Source organism: Arachis hypogaea, chromosome 16 (genome assembly GCF_003086295.3).
Source record: "Arachis hypogaea cultivar Tifrunner chromosome 16, arahy.Tifrunner.gnm2.J5K5, whole genome shotgun sequence".
Taxonomy (NCBI): domain Eukaryota; kingdom Viridiplantae; phylum Streptophyta; class Magnoliopsida; order Fabales; family Fabaceae; genus Arachis; species Arachis hypogaea.
The window spans coordinates 6,080,690-6,100,553 of record NC_092051.1 but is presented as its reverse complement, the minus strand read 5'-3'; the positions used below and the strand labels follow the sequence as shown (position 1 = coordinate 6,100,553).

The window sequence follows — 19,864 nt, the reverse complement described above, 5'->3', positions numbered from 1 at the left end:
AATTAACTTACTAATAATGATGACTACAATTAAAAAAATTTAAATATTCTCATAATAAAAAATCTAACGTGCCTTAATAAAAATAATCCTACTAATCATTCAGTACTAACAATTTCTCACAATAATAATAACATTTAACTTCATCCATAACAGTTATAATTAATTTTTTAAAAAATATTTAAAAATGATTAACGTTCTTTAAACATAATTATACTAAAAATTAATAAAAAATTAAAAACAAAATTATATTCTTTACTAAAAGACCTTATCATTCTGTTTACTTTTTTATATTCGAAAACTAACAAGAATAATAATAATAATGAATTTTCTAATAATAATATTTATAATTAAAAACCTGTAAAAAAAATTTTAGAATAATCTAACAAATATTGAAAAATAGTAATAATTATCATTCTATTTATATTCTTAAATTGCATTTCTAACAACAATCTTAATAATTAAATTTTTAACAATAATAATTAATTATAAATATAAAAAATTTATAAAATTTTAAAAATAAAAAAAAAACTTACATAATCAGAATCACTGAGATAATGAATAATATGAAGCTCAGATCGATCAACATCTTTAATTTTATATTTTTTTGGCATGATTATTTCTCATCTACCATGCAAAGCTCCACGCAGATACAGAGAGAAAGGAAGAAGAATGTCAAGTTGAGAGTGAAATGTGAGAGTGAATTGTAATCGGATGGTGAGAGAGGGTTGAAGGGTATTTGTTTGGTTTCAGGGCACCATTTCGGGGAGCAACAACAGCGCGACGCGTGTGCAGGGTTCCTTAACTCGGACCATGCGATTGGTGCAATGCAAATCGGAGGGTCCGTGAACTGTATGGAACTCAGAGGATCCGAGTTCTAATCTCCCCTGAACCAAAAACTTGTGAAGCAACGTTTTTCAAAGAGTCCGTGTTGTGCTGAGAATTCGGAGGATCCGAATTGTTTCTCCTCTGACACCACAAACTTGTGAAACACTTCCCACCCTTATATTAGAATCCTACACTATATGTGCATCCATATGCAAATTAAAAAGCGGACTGCAGAAGCCTGATTTTGACTTTGGAAAGAAAGAAAGAGTGCTGTGACCCAACTAACTAAACGGTTGTTAGTAGTTTTTCTCTGTCCATGTCCGAAAAAAAACACAGTTGCAAGATTTGGGCCACACGAAAATTTCGGGTCGGTGTCGGAAGCCCATTAAAAACTAAAACCCTGCAACTTCACCTCTCTGCTCACTACTCACTACTCACTCTCTCTCCTAAAACCCTCGCCTCTCTGTTCTTCCCCCTTCTTCTTTTAGGGCTTCTCCCTCTCGTCACTCACAAGTCAAAATCCTCATCAAGCTCCAATGGCTACTATTGCTCTCAGGAATTCAAGTTCTAGGCGAATCTTCCCATTTTCTTCTCAAATCTACTCTTCTTGTTGCAGACCCTTCCCCCCTCTCTCTGAATCCCCTTTTTCAAATGACAACTTCTCTCCTTCTTCTTCTTCTTATTCTTCTTCCAATCCTTGGTGGAGATCCATGGCCACCTTCACCAGAACGTAAGTTTTAATACTTCAATTTCACCTCTCATGGTGTTCCCAACATTGTGCTTGGTTTCTAACTTAATGCTTTATGAAAGGAAAAATTAGATTTTTACTTGTGAAAGTAGAGTTATGGTGTGATTTGAACTTCGATGAATGGGTTCTTGGATTTGTTTGGATAGTATGTGATTCTGTGATTGTAAAGAGCCTTTTGGTTACTTCATGTCAGAAGTCTCAAATAGTTGCCTTTTACATTTCCTCTTATTGCTCTGAGGTTTCTTTTGCTGACAGAAAACCCCATGTTAATGTTGGAACTATTGGGCACGTTGATCATGGGAAGACTACACTCACCGCAGCAATTACCAAGGTTTCAGTTCCATCTTACTCTACATTTTCATTATCATCATGCTGTTCATCTTACTCAAGTTTTGTCTAGCTAGTCCTTTTCCATTCCCACGATGCTATAGTAATTTAAATTTGAAAAAAAAAGGATTATCTTATGGAGTTATTTCGTCTTACCTTTGATCAGGTTTTAGCCGATGAAGGAAAAGCTAAGGCTATAGCCTTTGATGAAATTGATAAGGCTCCTGAAGAGAAGAAGAGAGGAATTACAATTGCAACGGTTGGGACATAACGTTGTTCATTTTGGCAGGCCATTGTGGCCATGCAGTGAATTTAGTTCATTTTACAATTCCTGCCCTTATGATATGTACTTGCTCAATGTTTAAATTTTCAGGCACACGTTGAGTATGAGACTGCTAAACGACACTATGCACATGTTGACTGCCCTGGACATGCTGATTATGTCAAAGTAAGCTTAAAACGTTTGCTTAATGGAAAAATGTTAATTATAATTAGTATTGCCCAACAGAAATTGCGCAACTAAGTTGTAAAAGAGTGATTGAGTTGTTACCTAGGATTGTTCCACACTTCTACTAGTATGACAAGGTGGTGGAATGAGATGATTCTTATTTATTTATTTAAGTGTGGATCACAAGATAATTTTTATCCTGACTTGATTTTAATGCATAAGTTATGCTTCTGCAATTTTGTGCATGTGGGACTATGCACATATATAACAACTAGCCATCGTGCAGAATATGATTACAGGAGCTGCACAAATGGATGGTGGAATACTTGTTGTATCTGCTCCTGATGGACCAATGCCCCAAACCAAGGAGCACATTCTTCTTGCTCGCCAAGTAGGTACCCTACTGAAGTGGTTTGTACATAATCCAAGTAAACTTTTAGCTACTGAGTTACCTTCTGCCATATTAATATCTTGACATGATATGTGCAGGTCGGTGTGCCTTCTCTGGTGTGCTTTTTGAATAAAGTTGATGCTGTCGATGATCCAGAGTTGTTAGAACTTGTAGAAATGGAGCTCCGGGGTAGGGTGATTTTCTAGGATTTTGCCTTATTTGTAAATAGTATGCGTGCATAGATTTCTGTTTTCCATGTCTTCGAACGTTTGCTTATGTTAATTATGAATCTGGCAGAGCTTCTAAGCTTCTACAAGTTCCCTGGAGATGAAATCCCCATCATCAGAGGCTCAGCATTGTCTGCTTTACAGGGTACAAATGACGAAATTGGAAGAAAGGCCATTCTAAAATTAATGGATGCTGTAGATGAATACATTCCTGACCCAGTTCGCCAACTTGACAAGCCTTTCCTTATGCCCATTGAAGATGTTTTTTCAATTCAGGTATATGGGAATGAACTTAAAGTTCCTATGGATTTTTTAAGCCGAATAAATTGAATATGGGAAGAACATGTAATAATATTCTTTCAATATTTGATTCTTTGGTATTTTAGTCATGGCTAGTTTAACCTTCTTGTTGGTGGAACACTTTTTGCATATCTCTTTTTTCAATTGGAATATTGGATATGATAGTTAAGGGGTTAATGTTCAAATTGGTCCTTGAAAGATTATAGATGAGTTAATTTGGTTCCTAAAAGATTCAATGCTTCAATTTGATCTTTGAAAGATACTAATGTGAGTCAGGTTGATCCTTTGATTAACTTGCTGCTGACTTGTCACTGTTAAGTGTCATGTGGCACGTTAAGAACGTAATACATGGCAAGCTTTACGTTACATGTCAATAGTTATTAGTGACACATCAACAAGAAGTTAATGAACAAACCGAGTATGCTTGTGGATATCTTTGAGAGTACAAATTAGAATCTTTGAAGGACCAAATTGATTTATGTGTGATCTTTTAGGAACCATTTTGAGCACTAACCCGATAGGCCGATAGTTAAATGTTGATTCTTTGTCCCCCCCCCCCCCCCCCCCTTTTTTTTTTTAATCAGTGTCAAAATTTACTTATACATTTTTTATCAATGCTGTTTAGTGCTCATGAAAATCTTCTTTGGTTTGCTCTTGAACATTTGAAAGTCACATTGTGATTTAAGCTATGATTTCCAGAATGTTACTTCAGCTTCCTTATAATTTATTTTTTCATGAAGGGACGAGGAACAGTTGCCACCGGCCGTGTTGAGCAAGGAATCATAAAAGTTGGTGATGAAGTGGAGGTTTTGGGTCTAATGCAGGTATGTTTACCGAGGCTTTTCCTGGGTTTTGACATTCTTTTAATTCTAATGCATTCCTTTTTGTTAAAACGACAATTGCTGAATTTTTGTCTTAATATTCTTTATTTGCAAATTTAGTGATGTAATGGTTTTTTCTTAGATGGCCCTATGTAGTGGTGGGTCCTAAAACTGAGTTTTTCTGTTCAGGGTGGCCCTCTTAAAACAACAGTTACTGGAGTTGAGATGTTCAAGAAGATTTTAGACCAAGGACAGGTTAGTGATTTGCATATTTATCCACAATGACTTCTCACATGGCATTTGTGAAACCAATGTGTCTTTTTATATTTTCATAGGCTGGTGACAATGTTGGTCTTCTTCTTCGAGGTCTGAAGCGTGAGGACATTCAACGTGGTCAGGTTAGTTGCAATTATCAAACTTTTCCCTTTCTTAGTGCTTGTGTATGCAACGTGAAACCCCACATTCAACCACATATCTGACAATGTATTTGTATTAAAAAAAAGGTTATTGCCAAGCCTGGTTCTGTAAAAACATACAAAAAGTTTGAGGCGGAGATATATGTACTCACAAAAGATGAGGGTGGGAGACATACTGCTTTCTTCTCTAACTACAGACCTCAGTTTTACTTGAGAACTGCTGATGTCACTGGAAAAGTAGAATTGCCCGGAAATGTTAAGATGGTTATGCCTGGAGACAACGTGACTGCTGTGTTCGAATTGATTTCAGCTGTTCCACTTGAACAAGGTCAGTAAAACTGTAGCTCAAGAGGAATTTATCATCGCAACCTGTTCCTGTTGCTACCTAACCACATTATCCACATGCTATACAATGTTATCCTTGCCTTTTCTTTTACTTTAGCCTTTGTAGCTCGTTTATTTCCCCATTGAATAATCTAGTGTATTTTATGGTGGGAGCGTTAAAACTTTGCTTTGCCAATTGCTGTTTGTTTTTTCAGGACAAAGATTTGCTTTGAGAGAAGGAGGCAGAACAGTTGGTGCAGGTGTGGTGTCAAAAGTACTGACTTAATATGCATGCCGTTCTTCAATTCTTCAAAAAGGGTTGGAAGCCCTGAGACTTGACTATTATCTTCAAATTACGACGACGTCGCAATGAATTAAAATATTTAGCAGTTGTTTTGGATGAAATTGAGTAAATTTTAGAGAAGCTCACCTTAATTGTTCATTTTTGTAGTTTAAATTTTGTCAACGTTCTCTTGGTTGCTGCAGACTGCTCCTGCTTCATTAAAAATAATTTGTGAATCATTTCTCTCTCTTTTACAATAATGCTCATTAGTAACAGATTTTGTTTACAAAACTGGATGAATATATTGATGTCCTATATTTTGGTTAATTGACTAAATTCATCATAAACTAAGAAAGTATAGCTTTCACTTGTGCCATCATTCTCAATTTGTAAGTGGTGGTTTGCATAATACAGCACAAAAATAATCTGTTAGCATATATTTTAGCATCATTTTATGTTAATCATTTTTGTTAGACAATACCGTTGAATTTTAATTCGTCATACTCCAAGTCAAATTTTGTGCCTTTTAAGTCATTCCATTACAAGACGTGCTCCTTTTTGTATGAAAATTTGAGAATTGATATACCAGAAGGAGTAACAATATAACACAAGTAGATTCAAAGACTTGATTTTAATTGGCTGTGCAAACTAGCATTTATCAAACATGGTTCTATTAACACTGATTACGTTCCAAAATTGTATGTTACATATAACATCAACAATAACAACTAAGTGTTCATATACATTGTTCCTTGAAGATCTCTTGCTAGAACTAACTTAAAAATCGAGCTAAGGCTTTAGCTTATTAGCTTCAACCTTCACAGCTAGGCATAAACATCAAACCAGAAATATACATAACTGCATTAGCCACCTAGCTTTGGCAGTAAAACTTGTCCAAACTACTCTTCATGTATCTGGCAATGGTAGTCGGTCAATTCAAGCAAGCCTCAGCACTGCAACCGCTAGCAATGCTGCGGCGCTCCAGTAGATTCCCTGTATGCTCTTGTCCAGTTTCTGAAACATGTCCTCTTCTTTTGATCCTGACTTCCCTGCATTCTTGCTAATGCTGACTACTGTAGCCCTTAGCTTATTTACTGCCCAAGAAAGCCAAACCAATGCAAATCCAAACACTGTATTGAACATCTTAGATGCAGAAATGGGGATCCTTCCACATGCAAGCTCACACATAACAGATAGCAGGACAGCGAGGCCGGTCCCAGCAATACCAGCAGAGAATTGTGTCAGCAGCTCGGAAAGCTCAGGGCCAGATTTCTTCAAAGAGAGCATTGCTGTTTGCCGGCGTTGCTTCTTGTCTACCATCAATGACAGAAGGCTCTCGCATGCATGCATGCCGTTCCTCTTGTAGAGATCCCTCTCGGTGCTAAGCTTCTTTTTCTTTTTCTGAGATGGCTTCATTTTGACTTTCTCAGGACTGCTAAGCAAAAGACAACCATTAAATGTAAATATTTCTTCATCAACAATTCACCATATGGCTAAATCATAAGTTGAAGAACCTTAGAAATTATTTAATCATTGTGTGAAACATACTTCTGTTTTCTTGAGTTAACTTTTAATAGTCAAACTATCTCAGTAGTTTAAATTTAAATGCTAAACTTCCAAGGTTGGACGATAGAGATTGATGGTTTGCCTATTGGAAAAAATCAAACCCCTTCCAAAGTCAGAAAACAGGTGCTAGGAAAAGTATATTTTACATACCTCTTTAATGGAGCAGTTAAGGCAGACTCAATCTTCAAGGAGAATTGGCCCCTGTCAATAATATTGAATATCAGCAAAAGTCAGCTTATCAGTATGAAACTAGCAATGATAGGCCATCAAATCCAGAGATTGAACATAAAGTAAAGAAATTGGTTTAAACTAATTAGTATTCATTATCGAACATGCAGTGATATGAAACACCAATACTCCATAATAAATTTATATGAGTGCTATGGATTTGATGCTAGGATTTTTATCCTTCATCATTAAGCCACACAATTTTACACATTAATGGACATAATTTTTCAACTGGTTGTAATTTATACACAATAGAGTTAACAACATTATGACTTCAACATGCAAAGACCGGTACCTATCAACATTTGAAAGGATAATATTTTAAGATTAAACAAGTTGAATTTTATACCTACTAAAGTATGGAACAAGCATAGACTTCTTTTCCCCCTTATGCGAATTTTCCAATATGTATGACTCAGCCACTGCAGCAAGAAAATCTTTCATCTCAATCGCAGAACCCATAAATGTGACTTGACCATCTGGATGAACTGTAATCTTTGAAGTAATAGCTGAATCTTGAACAAATTCCAGTAAAGGCTTTGGGATGTAGAATTCACTATTTGGCCAGAAAGGAGATGACAATCGTTGCGCTTTATCAATGCCTGGCAATTGCAATTTTGTCAAGTCCAATAACAGAGATAAATTTTCTCCATCTATGCCTTGTTCAGCAGTCCTGGACTGTAGAACCTGCAAGATCTTATCACGCTTTGTGCATTGTTCGACAATGCCAGAGCTGAGAAGTACTGGATTTGGGCAGCTCGCTGCAACCATTGACAAATGATCTTACTCAGAAGTCAGAATAATAAGATAATACTAGAAAAATTAGCAGCATAAATCATCTTTAGCATCTGAAGAGAGTACATGCATGGTTATCAACTGAATTTTTATCATCTGCAATATAGTGCAAAATACATAATAACCGAGAGAACAAACCAATCTTGTAACTCTGATATCTAATCTGTAGTTATCACTCTAATGTCTAATCTATTGATCATTGGATTTAACATCTCATTGGTAAATTGAAATAAAGATGATACACTCCATCCCTGATGGTCAATGACACATTCAATCAAATATTGGGGGTCATCAAATCACAAGAACCAATCAGAGATGTTGAAATTTGATGTGTTTACTGGACAAGTACATCAACAAATAGGACTTTAGGCATTGTGGCAAGCCAACAGTCGATTTCGCCACATAATTAGTCTATACAAAATGAGATAGAATAATAAAATAAAAGATTAAACAGCAGTGAGCAGTTGCAACACAAGGTGGGAACAAAGTCCTGCTAACACTCAAATAACTATACATCATCAAAGAAACAGCAAACGGTAAAAATGGCTGGATATATCATACGTTGGATGTCAATAAATATCGGCCTTTGAGCTGAGAACTCAACATTGATAAGCTGATTGTAATCCAGCAGCTCACTTCTAGATTTCCGTGACTCCTCATTTGGATGCGACTTAAGACAAGGATATCGATATGTGATAATGTCGGGTGCAGCTCCTAATGCAGGCAAGGATGTTTGACAAACCTACCATAAAAAGAAGATAAACAGATGAATAACTATACACAAGCACACAACTAAATGGTCATGCATATGCAATTTTCCGGAGTAATGGCATCTTAGAGTCATCCATGAAATTTCAACCCCAAATTTTTATCCCATACATCAGTTATGATTCATTATCTACAGCTGTATACAACTTCTAACACAATCATAACTACAACCAAATTTGGATGGAGGAGTTTGGAGCATAAATTTGTTTGCTTTGAGTAAACAATTGTTTAAAATCATATGAACCTAGAGAAAACTTATCATGTAGCCTCCAAATCAATCATCCAATCATTCATCATAGTAAAACTTCTTATAATTAATCAAACTTGAAATTATTTGAAATTAAAATAATTACCCTCCCACGTGTCCCTTCCATCCAAAATACCAAACATACCAAAAGAATTCATACAAAGTTTACAGAGATTTTAAAACAAAACAGCTCAAAAAATTCACAACCACCATCAAAATTTCAAAACTTGAAGAAATTCTAAGGTCATAAAATGGATGTTTACTTTGGTATTAGTGGAGGAGAAGGAAAATTCTGGGTGCAATACAAGGCCTGGAAGGTAACCATGAGAAGCCATCAAACAGAGTCTCTGAAGCATTTGGTGGTCTAAGAATCCAAAAGCTCCCTCCTTTGGTTTCTCCGTCAGAACCCCATCTGCTCTATCGCTTCCTCCACCTCAAATCTCCGGAGATTTTATGCAAGTTCGTTTTTTGGTGACATCAGACCAATCAGCTGCACAAAAATTGTATTGACCAAAATAAACAGTAATAAATAAAATAAAATAAATGAAGGCGAGAGATCCACTTATTTATTCCAGAAACTTCCAAAAACGAGAGAACCAATGGCATTGAAGAGCGTCATAATCCAAATTGGACTCAGTAAATGACAACTCTCATTACTCTTTCTCTCTGCCGCTCATTATTTATATATTTTCCTTAAGCAAAGATATAATTAAATTGGGTTAGATAAATTAAAATTGAAAGGTTGGTAAGATGAGAAGCAAGTAAAATTTTTTTCATTATTCTTCAATCAAAAGGTAATATGATACGGACTAAATTTCACTAAAGTAATGAAAATGAAATATAAAAAATAAGAATATATATAAGTTTAATAGTAATTAAATTCTCATTTTTAATTTTGCGAAAGATTTTTTTGTATAACTCATATATAATAAAATTATTTCTCTCACTTTACTAATTTTCTAGTTTTAAAAAATCTTTTTTCGAATTGATTAATAGTTAAAAGTTACAAATTTAAATGCAAAGATAAAAGCATATTTTATTAATCATTATATTTTTTCTATTAGTATTCTTTGTTTATTAATCATTATATATTTTCTCTTTTATGATTATAATTTCTATTAGTATTCATTTTTCAATAAACATGTGAGAGTAAAATAATTATAAATTAATTAATAAATATTAAAATTTTAAAGAATAATTAATTTAAAATGAAATTAAATTAAAAAGACAATTAATTTAAAATGAAAGAAGTAATTCATAATCCTATCACAACAAAATATTACATAATTCTTATTATAGATTAGGGCTTGATTTGATAACAATTTTACAAAAAAATATTTATCATTTTAAAAAATACAAGTATTTTATTTTGTATTTAGTAAATAAAAAATCATATGTTTATATTTACAAGCTTTTAAAAGTTGGATATATTTCTTAAAGATAATTGATGTTTAACAAAAAATGAAAAATCTAATATAATTTTATATATTAATAAATATTTAAAATTTATTATTATACTTAGATCTATTATAATTTATTTAAATTTTAAGAACCATTTTACTAAACATAATTATTATTACTTATACTTATTAAAAAGAATATTTATTTATGTATTCTTTTTAAAAAATTATATTTAATTTAAATTACAACATAATACTATCACTTTTAAAACACTATATTTAATAGATAACTCAAATAAATTATTTTCAAAAACTAAAAACTTTACCAAACTAACTCTAAATCCCTATATACACATTTCAACTTATTTGTATGGAAAAAAAAAATTCTTATATACTTTGATTTATATTTTTATTTTGTACCATATATGTTATTAATTTTTCTTTGTAATAATTAAAATTAATTAAATATTGGAATGGACAATTATATTAAATTTTAAAATATATATTAAATATGTTTAATACCGTATTAACAATTTCTAATTTGTTAACCTACCACGGGAAAATAGAGCAAACATAAGAGAAAGTAAAAAACAAAGGAATTGTAGCATTATAAAGAAAGATGCACTATTCAGTATTCACTACGTAAGAAATGAGCTTAAACAAAAATGATTACTACTAATAACGTTTAAAATAAACACGTGAGTCGTGTAGATGCGCGTCTTCCTAGTTCCCAATAATTCATTTTTATTATCCCTGCAAGAAATAAAAAAAAAAAGCTATTATTATTTAAGGCCATGCTGAGTGAAGCCTTTATTCGTCATTTCATTTCTGAGTTTCGTGTTTCTCTCTCTATTCTTTCCTTCTCTGTCTTCCCCCTCTCTTCGGTTCCGTGAACCCAAATTCGAAACCCTAGAAATTCAGCTTCCAGAATCTGACAATTCCTCTATTGGAACCCGAGATTTTCTCACCAAGTTCGTCCAATTACTCACTCAATCAAACTCACATACTGTAATCCGCGCCCCGAATTTCCCATTCCCACTTCGTCCCAAAACCCTCGATCGGCGTCAATTTCCGAACAATTCGATCGATTTAGCTACGGTGGCTCTCGCGCATGGGTAAGATTTTCCGAGAAACCGCGAAGCCGTCCTCCAAGTCCGCATCGCCGTCTTCGTCTTCAGCTCCGGTAACGACGTCGTCTACTTCCGTCACCGAAACAGTTAGGGGGTCTCATCATTTCAAGATCACGGGGTATTCTCTCTCGAAGGGGATTGGGATTGGGAAGTACGTGGCCTCGGATACGTTCTCGGTTGGTGGGTACGATTGGGCGATCTACTTTTACCCTGATGGAAAGAGCGTTGAGGACAATGCCACCTATGTTTCTCTATTCATCGCTCTCGCCAGCGACGGCACCGACGTTAGGGCGCTCTTTGAGCTGACCCTTTTGGATCAGAGTGGGAAGGAGAGGCATAAGGTCCATAGCCATTTCGAGAGGACGCTTGAAAGCGGGCCGTACACGTTGAAGTACCGGGGGAGCATGTGGTATGTTCAATTTTATGTCTTTTTTGTTTGGGGTTTGGCGATTTAGAAAAAAGGTTTTAGTCTTGATTTATTTACCTCAGCCTTTGTTTTCATTTATATAGTTGTGGATTTATATCGATTTTATACCTGTGGTTCCTGTAATTATTGTTTGGAAGTATGTTTTCGGTATGTGTGGCGTTTGAATTGGTTTCGATCACTGTGCATGTATGTTAACTTGTGGTGTTTAACTGTGACTGATAGCTGTTATGTTTATTTACAATAAGTGAATTATTATGTTGATTTTAAGTAATTTGAGTACTTCTTCCTTGGGAAATCACCCATCTATTTTGTTTTGAATGATGCTGTTGGGTTACCATTTTACGTGATCTGATCATTTGGTATGCGTTTCATATGTTTATGGGGATGGTTCAGCTGTGTGACCGGGCTATCTGTGTTGATGTTATGGAAATGGTTAATGGAATACTAATTCGAGGAAGAGGTGATTCGCATGTTGTTTAGGAGTAATTGCATGCAAAACAATTACTTCAATAATGTGCAAATTTGTCACTAAATCAATTATGTTGGTATGATTTTTTGTGGGCATGATGTAACAGGAACATTTGTGGCCTAATTGGTTTTTATTTTCATTTCATGTTTCTAAATTTTCTCCGCCTTTGGGGTTTGTTTTTTATGAAGGAGGCAGTGAAAACATTTTTTTTTATATTTCTTTTACTGTGTTCTTCCTGTTTAGCTTACAAAATTTTGAAATAGACAACACTAAAAATGAAATAAAAACAACCAGATCCTTATTTGTCTCATTTGTGGTTTATGTGCACCCATGCACACACAAGTGCTTGTTCTAAGCCAGTCGAAAGAGTTTGGGAAATGCTGATTGAGAGTTTGGCATTGTGTGTTTCAGGGGTTACAAACGGTTCTTTAAGAGAATGGCTCTAGAGACATCTGACTACGTTAAAGACGATTGTCTATCTGTGAATTGTAGTGTTGGTGTTGTGAGATCACGCACAGAAGGCCCTAGAATCTATTCTATAGCAATTCCACCATCCAACATTGGTGAGCAATTTGGTCAACTACTGCAAAGCGGAAGAGGAACTGATGTGAGTTTCGAAGTGAATGGAGAAATTTTTGCAGCCCATAAATTGGTAATAGCTGCACGATCACCCGTTTTCAGAGCCCAACTTTTTGGTCCTATGAAAGATCAGAATACCGATTGTATAAAAGTTGAAGATATGGAGGCTCCAGTCTTTAAGGTATGATTAAATGCTTTTTGTGATTCTTTTTCAATTTGCTTTGTGTTTCCGAATGCTTGGGGTTTTGGGCATTAGCATATTTATTATATTTTCAGTGCAACTAGGTATCCTTTAAATATTCTCCTTTATTCATCTTTTAGAAGAGAGAGAAAATAAAAAACAAGTAACTTACCTGATTTTTTTTTAAATTAGTACGTGAAAGTGGGTATTCAAATTAATTAAATAATAATAAATCCTTAAAAAGGCTGACTAAAAGACTGAATTTTAACGGACAAGTAGCATTTTTCTTATATTTTTTGTTGGGCGTTGTGTGTTTTTGTGTGCATTGTTTTTTTTTTCCTGTAAACAAGAGAAAAGGGAGAAGGAGGGGAGGGGGGGGGGGAGATTGGGTGTACATATGCTCTGGGCTATAGTCTGGCTATCTGGGACTCGGGGTTTGTTTATTGTTGTGATTTGTGAAATGTTTTCTGCAGGCATTGCTTCATTTTATGTACTGGGACACTCTACCTGATCTGCACGAACTCACTGGGTTGAACACAAAATGGGCAACAACCTTGATGGCTCAACATCTTCTAGCAGCAGCCGATCGGTATGCCTTAGAGAGGCTTAGGATGATGTGTGAAGCGAGTCTATGTGAAGATGTTGCAATAAACACTGTTGCTACGACTTTAGCTTTAGCAGAGCAGCACCATTGTTTTCAGCTAAAAGCAGTCTGTCTCAAGTTTATTGCAACCACCGAAAACCTCAGAGGTGTGCTTTTCTTCCCTGGATTTCTACTTCTTTGCTCACGAAATATTAGAATAGATAAATATGGTTATTAGGGATTGTAAATAGTAAGTGCCTAGTGCTGGAAATTCTTATGTTTAGTAAACCTGGATTGGTTTGAATAGAAATATTGATTCACCTTTATTTCTTCATCAACTAAGTATTTCCCCCGTTTGGGATTTTCAGCCGTGATGCAAACTGATGGGTTTGATTACTTGAAGGAAAGTTGCCCTTCTGTTCTGACAGAGCTATTGGAGTATGTGGCTAGATTCACTGAGCATTCGGACTTCATGTTCAAGCACAGGAATGATGTACTCCTTGATGGCAGCGACATAAATGGGAGGCGGGTGAAGCAAAGACTTTAACAAGTCTGTGTACACTGTCTGAACTGAAACTGCTTTCTGTAGAGTCCCCTTTCACTCTCCCTTTTTTAAAAAGGATAGCGAGATAAATCTTTTATAGGATTTAGTGGCAATTTTTAATTTTCTTAGCTAATTCATGTGTATGAGACGTAAATGTAATTTGTGATTTTACTTACTGCTCCGTTTGACTCTCTAGTTTCTGTAATATCTTCAGTTCATTTTCGCTTTTTTGTGAAAGAAACGTGTCTGAAAGTAGTGATCACTGATAAGTGCCGCGTGTGTTCACGGTTCATGTATTCGTTTGCTGTTATCATCTTAAAGACGTGGGAAGGGTATTTTCTGATGACATTCTCCCTCTTTTGTCTTCTAGTTCTGACAAACATGTTTCCAGTACCCTTCCCTTATTGTCAAAGCCATTGTATGACTGTATCAATGTGTGCCAAGCATCATTACTGCAATACCCTCGGTAATTGTGTTGTCATGATTGTTATGTTGCTTAACTAATGATTTATCTTATATAAATAAAACTGTTGTGTAACATAGTATTTAACACCCTTGTTATATGTGTGTGTTCCTATAAAACTATATGTTGCGACCAAGTTACTTGTTCTCATCTTTCTTTAGATTGTTGTTAATAAAACCCACAAAGGGGAGATTGCTGCCTTTATTCTTATTCAACCTTGGAGCCAGCCACAGCCAGATTGCTGCCTCTTGCGACCGAACCACCGCCCTTGGCCGTCACCTTGCAATGGACGCCTTCAGAGTTGCCGCCAATTTCTTCGACATACTCTGGAAGGATTTTGCCAAGGACGTGGTCACCGCCACCCTCGATTTGACTCCCCTCTTCGCGCAGTTTCTGCACTACCTCTTCCCCGCTCAGGCTTCCGAGCTCGAATTACAGCACAACTCAACAACGACGACGCCAGTAACGCTTTCCAAAAACACGAATGTGCCAGGGAGTTTGTATCGGTCAGTCTTGACGCTTGATTGATTTTACATTTATTTTTAATTTTGATGATGATGATGATGATGATGATGATGATGATGATGATGTAGGTTCATGGGCTTTATTTGAGTGCATGTTTAGTGATATCTAAGGTTTTGGGTGCGGCTGTACGGAAACATGTCTACTCTTTTGACCAAACCTGGGTAACTCATCTTCGGCAGAAGATGAAATTCTTTTCAGGCGGAGGTTCCTGAGAGGAGGAAATCATCATTCCTACCCGAATCCGAGGGACCTGATGTATACTCATGGGTCACATCATGTGCTCCTGATCATGATGCAGAATGTGTCACTGAGATATTAGTTAGAGGGTTTTGCAGGGGCTCGATGATGCCCGTGCTACCAGAAAATGAACAAATATGCATTGACCTCATCCTCTCAGAGTACAATCCTTTCAAGCTTATGAAGGATGGAAAGCTGGTGGCTTACCCATGGGACATGCCTCCTCCTTATCCAACAAATTCGGCAATTCTCTCATCTTCGTTGTCTTCTTCGCCGTTCTCACATATTCATGCACTCCTTCCTTTGAAGAAGAGTGAGCCCTTGAATCTCTCCGAGTCCCTGCGCAGTTACTTTGTCCTCAAATACTCTGAGAGCATGGCAAAGAGAGTAGAAGGCCTTGTCGCAATGGTACACAAATTGCACAATCAGATGCTGCGTGATGACCTTTCTCTGCCCTTTCGCCGTGACTGCCTCATCCGTTATTTCAAATGCCTTTGCATGATTGAGCCTTTCTTTCCTATGAATGGCTCACCCAACCCACCTATCTTTGTTTGGTACAATGCAATTGACCCGCAACAGGACTCTTCTCAACATAACATCCATTTGGAGAAGGCCTCTGTTCTCTTCAACCTGGTAGCCCTCTGCACCCACATTGCTCTCTCCTGCGATCTCACCACCAACCATGGCCATCGCCTTGCCATGGATGCTTTAACTTGGATCTTTCGACTGTGGTTGAATTCTAACAATGTATCTGGCACGTTTGACTTGTCCCAACAATACACCAGTATGATAAACAATGAGATTGACAAGTTGAAATTGAAGTTTTGTCATCCCCAATCTGATGTATCATCATTAGCTGGATACCCTGTATGTATAATCATCTACCTTTTCAGTTGATCTTTTCATTGTACGATTGACTAATGTCAATCTTGATTTGTTTTGTTTGATTGAAATGATGCAGGCTTCAACTTATGATCCATCGAGTGATGTCACCGAACAGATTCTTTTAGGGTATTGGAAGGCTCACTCCCTGCTTGGAGTGTTTTGTGAAGCACCATGCTTGGACCTTCTCTCTGAGGTTAGCCCTGTCAAGATTAAGGATGGAAATCTTGTGGCCAATGCAACCTGGGAGGCACCAAATTTGGCATTGGAGAACATGAGCTTGCAGGAGACACAACATTAACATTCCCGTTGAGAAAAACTAAACAAGCTTTAGAAATGAACTTTTTTACTTATTTTTAAGTGGATGTTGGAACTTTGTTTGTTGATGCTAGAACTCTTCTTATGAAATATTATCCTAGAACTCTTCTTATGAAATATTATCCTCGTGATTTTGTTGGTTGATGTATGAATATATTCCTTTTTATTCATCACCAAAGCAGCGATTTGAATGCCTCTGATATTTTCTTGTAGCTATTGGTAGATATTGTTACATATTGGTAAATTGAGCTTGTTCAGTGTTTCCAATTTCCCATCCATCAAGGGCTAAAAATTTTAAACAAGCAGATAATATAGTTTCATTTAGAATCATTCTTATTTTTTGATGAACAAATTATTACTATTATTAAATGTGTACTTTATCTTTTTTAGAACAAATTAATAAAGAAACGATCTTATGATATGAGATGAAGCGAAATAAATGAAAAAAAAAAAAAGCACACTGCATTAATATAATATATGATAATGATAATGCATACATAATTTGATAAATTTTATATTTTATATTCTATATGAGATGCATGCCATGAATACATAATATGTAAATACACTAAGTGGTATTGTACTTTCTTGGGGGCTTCTTTCTTGACCATGAATTGTTAGCTGGGCTTCTTTCTTGACCATTAATTGTAATCTGGAGAGCCCCGGGGGGGGGGTTCTCCGAAAAGTTAGGGAGGGTGTTCTCCCCCTGAGAGCTTGAGGAAGTGTTCTTTGTAGAGTTGGGGGAGGGGGAGGGGCGAAACGCAGAGTTCATTTACCCGCTGAAGCAATCTCCAACAAGTATATGATAAATCATCTTTGTAGAGGTGGGAGTGGGAGTGGGGGTGGGGGTGGGGGAGGGAGAGGGGGAGGGGGTTAAATTCGAAACGCAGAGTTCATTTATCAGCTGAAGCAATCTCCAACAAGTAAGGGTGTGTTTGGGGTTCACGTTGGAGAAGAGAAAAGCTCGTTTAGGTGCTTTGAACGTATCATCTTTATGTTTGGCAACTCTTTAAAACTCTGAACCCATAAGTGATTTTGCCTCTTAACCTGCGTTTACAAGAAGCTAAAAATTGTAGCTTCTGCGTTTACAAAATCACGTTAGTGTTGAATTTATTTTTTTTATCAATTCTACCCTTTATTTCTTTACTTGTAATCTCTTTAGTATTCAAATATTTTAAATATATAATTATATTTTTTATTAAATTTTTACTTTTGAGTTTGTATAAAAAAATTATTTTTTGTTTGACTATTAAAATTTGTAAATATAATTCTTGTATATTAATTTATTATTATAATTTTGTTATAATATAAATTATTAATCCCATTAAAAAGAATAAAATAAAATATTAATTATAACTAAGAATAAAATTATAAATAATTAAAATTTATAGTTTAAAATAATATTAAATAAAAGAGTACCAAGAGTACTAAAAATTTATAAGTAATATAATATAATAAAATATATTTTGATATATTTTTCATATATTATTTTTGCTTTTGATATAAAAATATATTTTACCAATTTTTATATATTATTTTTATTTTAGTAAGTAAATATTAATTTTTTTATAAAATTAATTAATAATATCTATTTAAATATCTAAATTAAAATAATAGAATAATATAAAAATTTATTTAAGTTGATGTCTATTTTAGTAATTTTTATCTAAAAGTAATTTTAAATAGTGTAATCCAAACAATATTTACTTTACTATAATCTATTTTGATATAAAAATTACCAAACATAAATCACTTTAACACAAACTTACTTTTCATCAAAATCAAGTTTGCAAAATCAATTTTATACAAACTCTCGTTTACAAACTGAAATCCAAACACACACTAAGTATATGGTAAATTATTTGGTGCTTCTATCACGTCTACAAACGATCCTCTCAAAACTTTTTATGCTATAATTGCGGACTATACCCACTATATTTTTCAGGTATTCTACATCCTTTATCATCTCTGTTATCACCATATATATATCGTGGTTATTTGAAGTGATCACCCTAAGTTTGGGGCCCGGGATGGGCTGTCTAGCAATCAGCTCGAAATGCAAAATGTGTTGACCCCGTGAAGATCTGAAGCAGCCTCTGATCATCTGGTGCTGGGGTAAAAGAATGTGGATCATTCTTAGTCTTCAACCAACCTCTTAAATCTTCTTGTCTATAAGAGCGTATTGTTGCTATGACATATTTCACCTCGTATACTTCGGCAGTGGTTGTGACTTTATAAATTAGCCATTGTTCTCCACCAACAAATTAGCCATTGTTCTGCAATCTTTTTAAAAATATCTTTTGAGTATTACACTTTATATACTATGTACTCCTTATGTACTCCTACTAAAAAAATTATAACAAATAAGCCTACATCTACTATTGATAAAAAAATCTTGGTAACAATAATAAATAAATAAATTAAAAGAAACAAAATAATTCAGTTAATAAAGCTTATAGTAGAGAGAATTGCAGTAAATTTGGTTGGGAGGAAACAAAGAGATACAAGTAAGGGGGTTAAATTCGAAACGCAGAGCCCATTCACCTGCTGAAGCAATCTCTAGCTGGTGCCTCCTCAACATCACGTCCACAAACGATCCTCTCAGAACTTCTAAGTTATAATTGCGGACTATACTCACTGTATTTTTCTGGTATTCTACATCATTTATCATCTCTGTTATCACCACATATATATCGTGGTTACCTAGAGTGATCCCCCTAAATTTGGGGTCCAGGATGGGCTGTCTAGTAGTCAGCTCGAAATGCAAAATATATTGACCCCGTGAAGCAGTCTAAAGCAGCTTCTGATCATCTGGTGCTGGGTAAAAGAATGTGGATCATTCTTAGCCTTCAACCAACCTCTAAAATCTTCTTGTCTATAGGAGCGTATTGTTGCTACAACATATTTCACCTCGTGTACTTCGGTAGTGGTTGTGACTTTATAATTTAAGGTCAAGTCCCCTGAAATCTCCACTAACAAATTAGCCATTGTTCTGCAATCTTTTTAAAAATATCTTTTGAGTATTACACTTTATATACTATGTACTCTTTATGTACTCCTACTAAAAAATTATAACAAATAAGCCTACATGTACTGTTCATAAAAAAAAAATCTTGGTAACAATAATAAATAAATTAATTAAAAAAAAAAGAAAACAATTCGATGCTTATAGCAGATAGAATTGCATAGTTAGAAATTGGATAGTTGATCATTTGGTGCTGGGGTGAAAGAATGTGGATCATTCTTAGCCTTCAACTAACCTCTTTAATCTTCTTATCTGTAGGAGTATATTGTTGCTACGACATATTTCACCTCGTATACTTCGGTAGTGGTTGTGACTTTATAATTTAAGGCCAAGTCCCTGAAATCTCTACCAACAAATTAGCCATTGTTCTACAATCTTCTTAAAAAT

At 35.1% G+C, this 19,864-nt stretch overlaps 4 protein-coding genes across 6 annotated transcripts; 3 read left to right on the top strand and 1 right to left on the bottom strand.

Moving 5' to 3' along the window:
* Positions 1-1,034: 1,034 nt before the first annotated feature.
* LOC112754737 (elongation factor Tu, mitochondrial) lies at positions 1,035-6,341 on the top strand. The gene is made up of 12 exons (XM_025802487.3): positions 1,035-1,555; positions 1,829-1,904; positions 2,067-2,159; positions 2,274-2,348; positions 2,635-2,739; positions 2,838-2,928; positions 3,037-3,242; positions 4,007-4,090; positions 4,277-4,342; positions 4,423-4,485; positions 4,591-4,831; positions 5,043-6,341. Exons 1-12 carry the CDS (start codon positions 1,362-1,364, stop codon positions 5,111-5,113), a joined length of 1,365 nt encoding a protein of 454 aa, XP_025658272.1. The 5' UTR covers positions 1,035-1,361; the 3' UTR covers positions 5,114-6,341.
* Positions 3,363-14,588, top strand: LOC112754739 (BTB/POZ and MATH domain-containing protein 2). Of its 2 annotated transcripts, XM_072219215.1 has the most exons (5): positions 3,363-3,378; positions 10,906-11,653; positions 12,552-12,900; positions 13,374-13,650; positions 13,852-14,588. In XM_072219215.1, exons 2-5 carry the CDS (start codon positions 11,226-11,228, stop codon positions 14,028-14,030), a joined length of 1,233 nt encoding a protein of 410 aa, XP_072075316.1. In that variant the 5' UTR covers positions 3,363-3,378; positions 10,906-11,225; the 3' UTR covers positions 14,031-14,588. The 2 variants fall into 2 exon arrangements, with proteins under 2 accessions (XP_072075316.1, XP_025658275.1); XM_025802490.3 differs by lacking the exon at positions 3,363-3,378 and having other exon boundaries at positions 10,857-11,653.
* Positions 5,763-9,543, bottom strand: LOC112754738 (uncharacterized). Of its 2 annotated transcripts, none has more exons than XM_025802488.3 (5): positions 8,978-9,543; positions 8,261-8,441; positions 7,254-7,665; positions 6,827-6,877; positions 5,763-6,545 (listed from the first exon to the last, which is right to left on the bottom strand). In XM_025802488.3, exons 1-5 carry the CDS (start codon positions 9,068-9,070, stop codon positions 6,047-6,049), a joined length of 1,236 nt encoding a protein of 411 aa, XP_025658273.1. In that variant the 5' UTR covers positions 9,071-9,543; the 3' UTR covers positions 5,763-6,046. The 2 variants fall into 2 exon arrangements, with proteins under 2 accessions (XP_025658273.1, XP_025658274.1); XM_025802489.3 differs by having other exon boundaries at positions 5,763-6,542.
* A 63-nt stretch (positions 14,589-14,651) lies between the features above and the next one.
* On the top strand, positions 14,652-16,652 carry LOC112754740 (uncharacterized). Its single transcript, XM_025802491.2, has 3 exons — positions 14,652-14,996; positions 15,084-16,119; positions 16,214-16,652. Exons 2-3 carry the CDS (start codon positions 15,358-15,360, stop codon positions 16,433-16,435), a joined length of 984 nt encoding a protein of 327 aa, XP_025658276.1. The 5' UTR covers positions 14,652-14,996; positions 15,084-15,357; the 3' UTR covers positions 16,436-16,652.
* Positions 16,653-19,864: the final 3,212 nt, after the last annotated feature.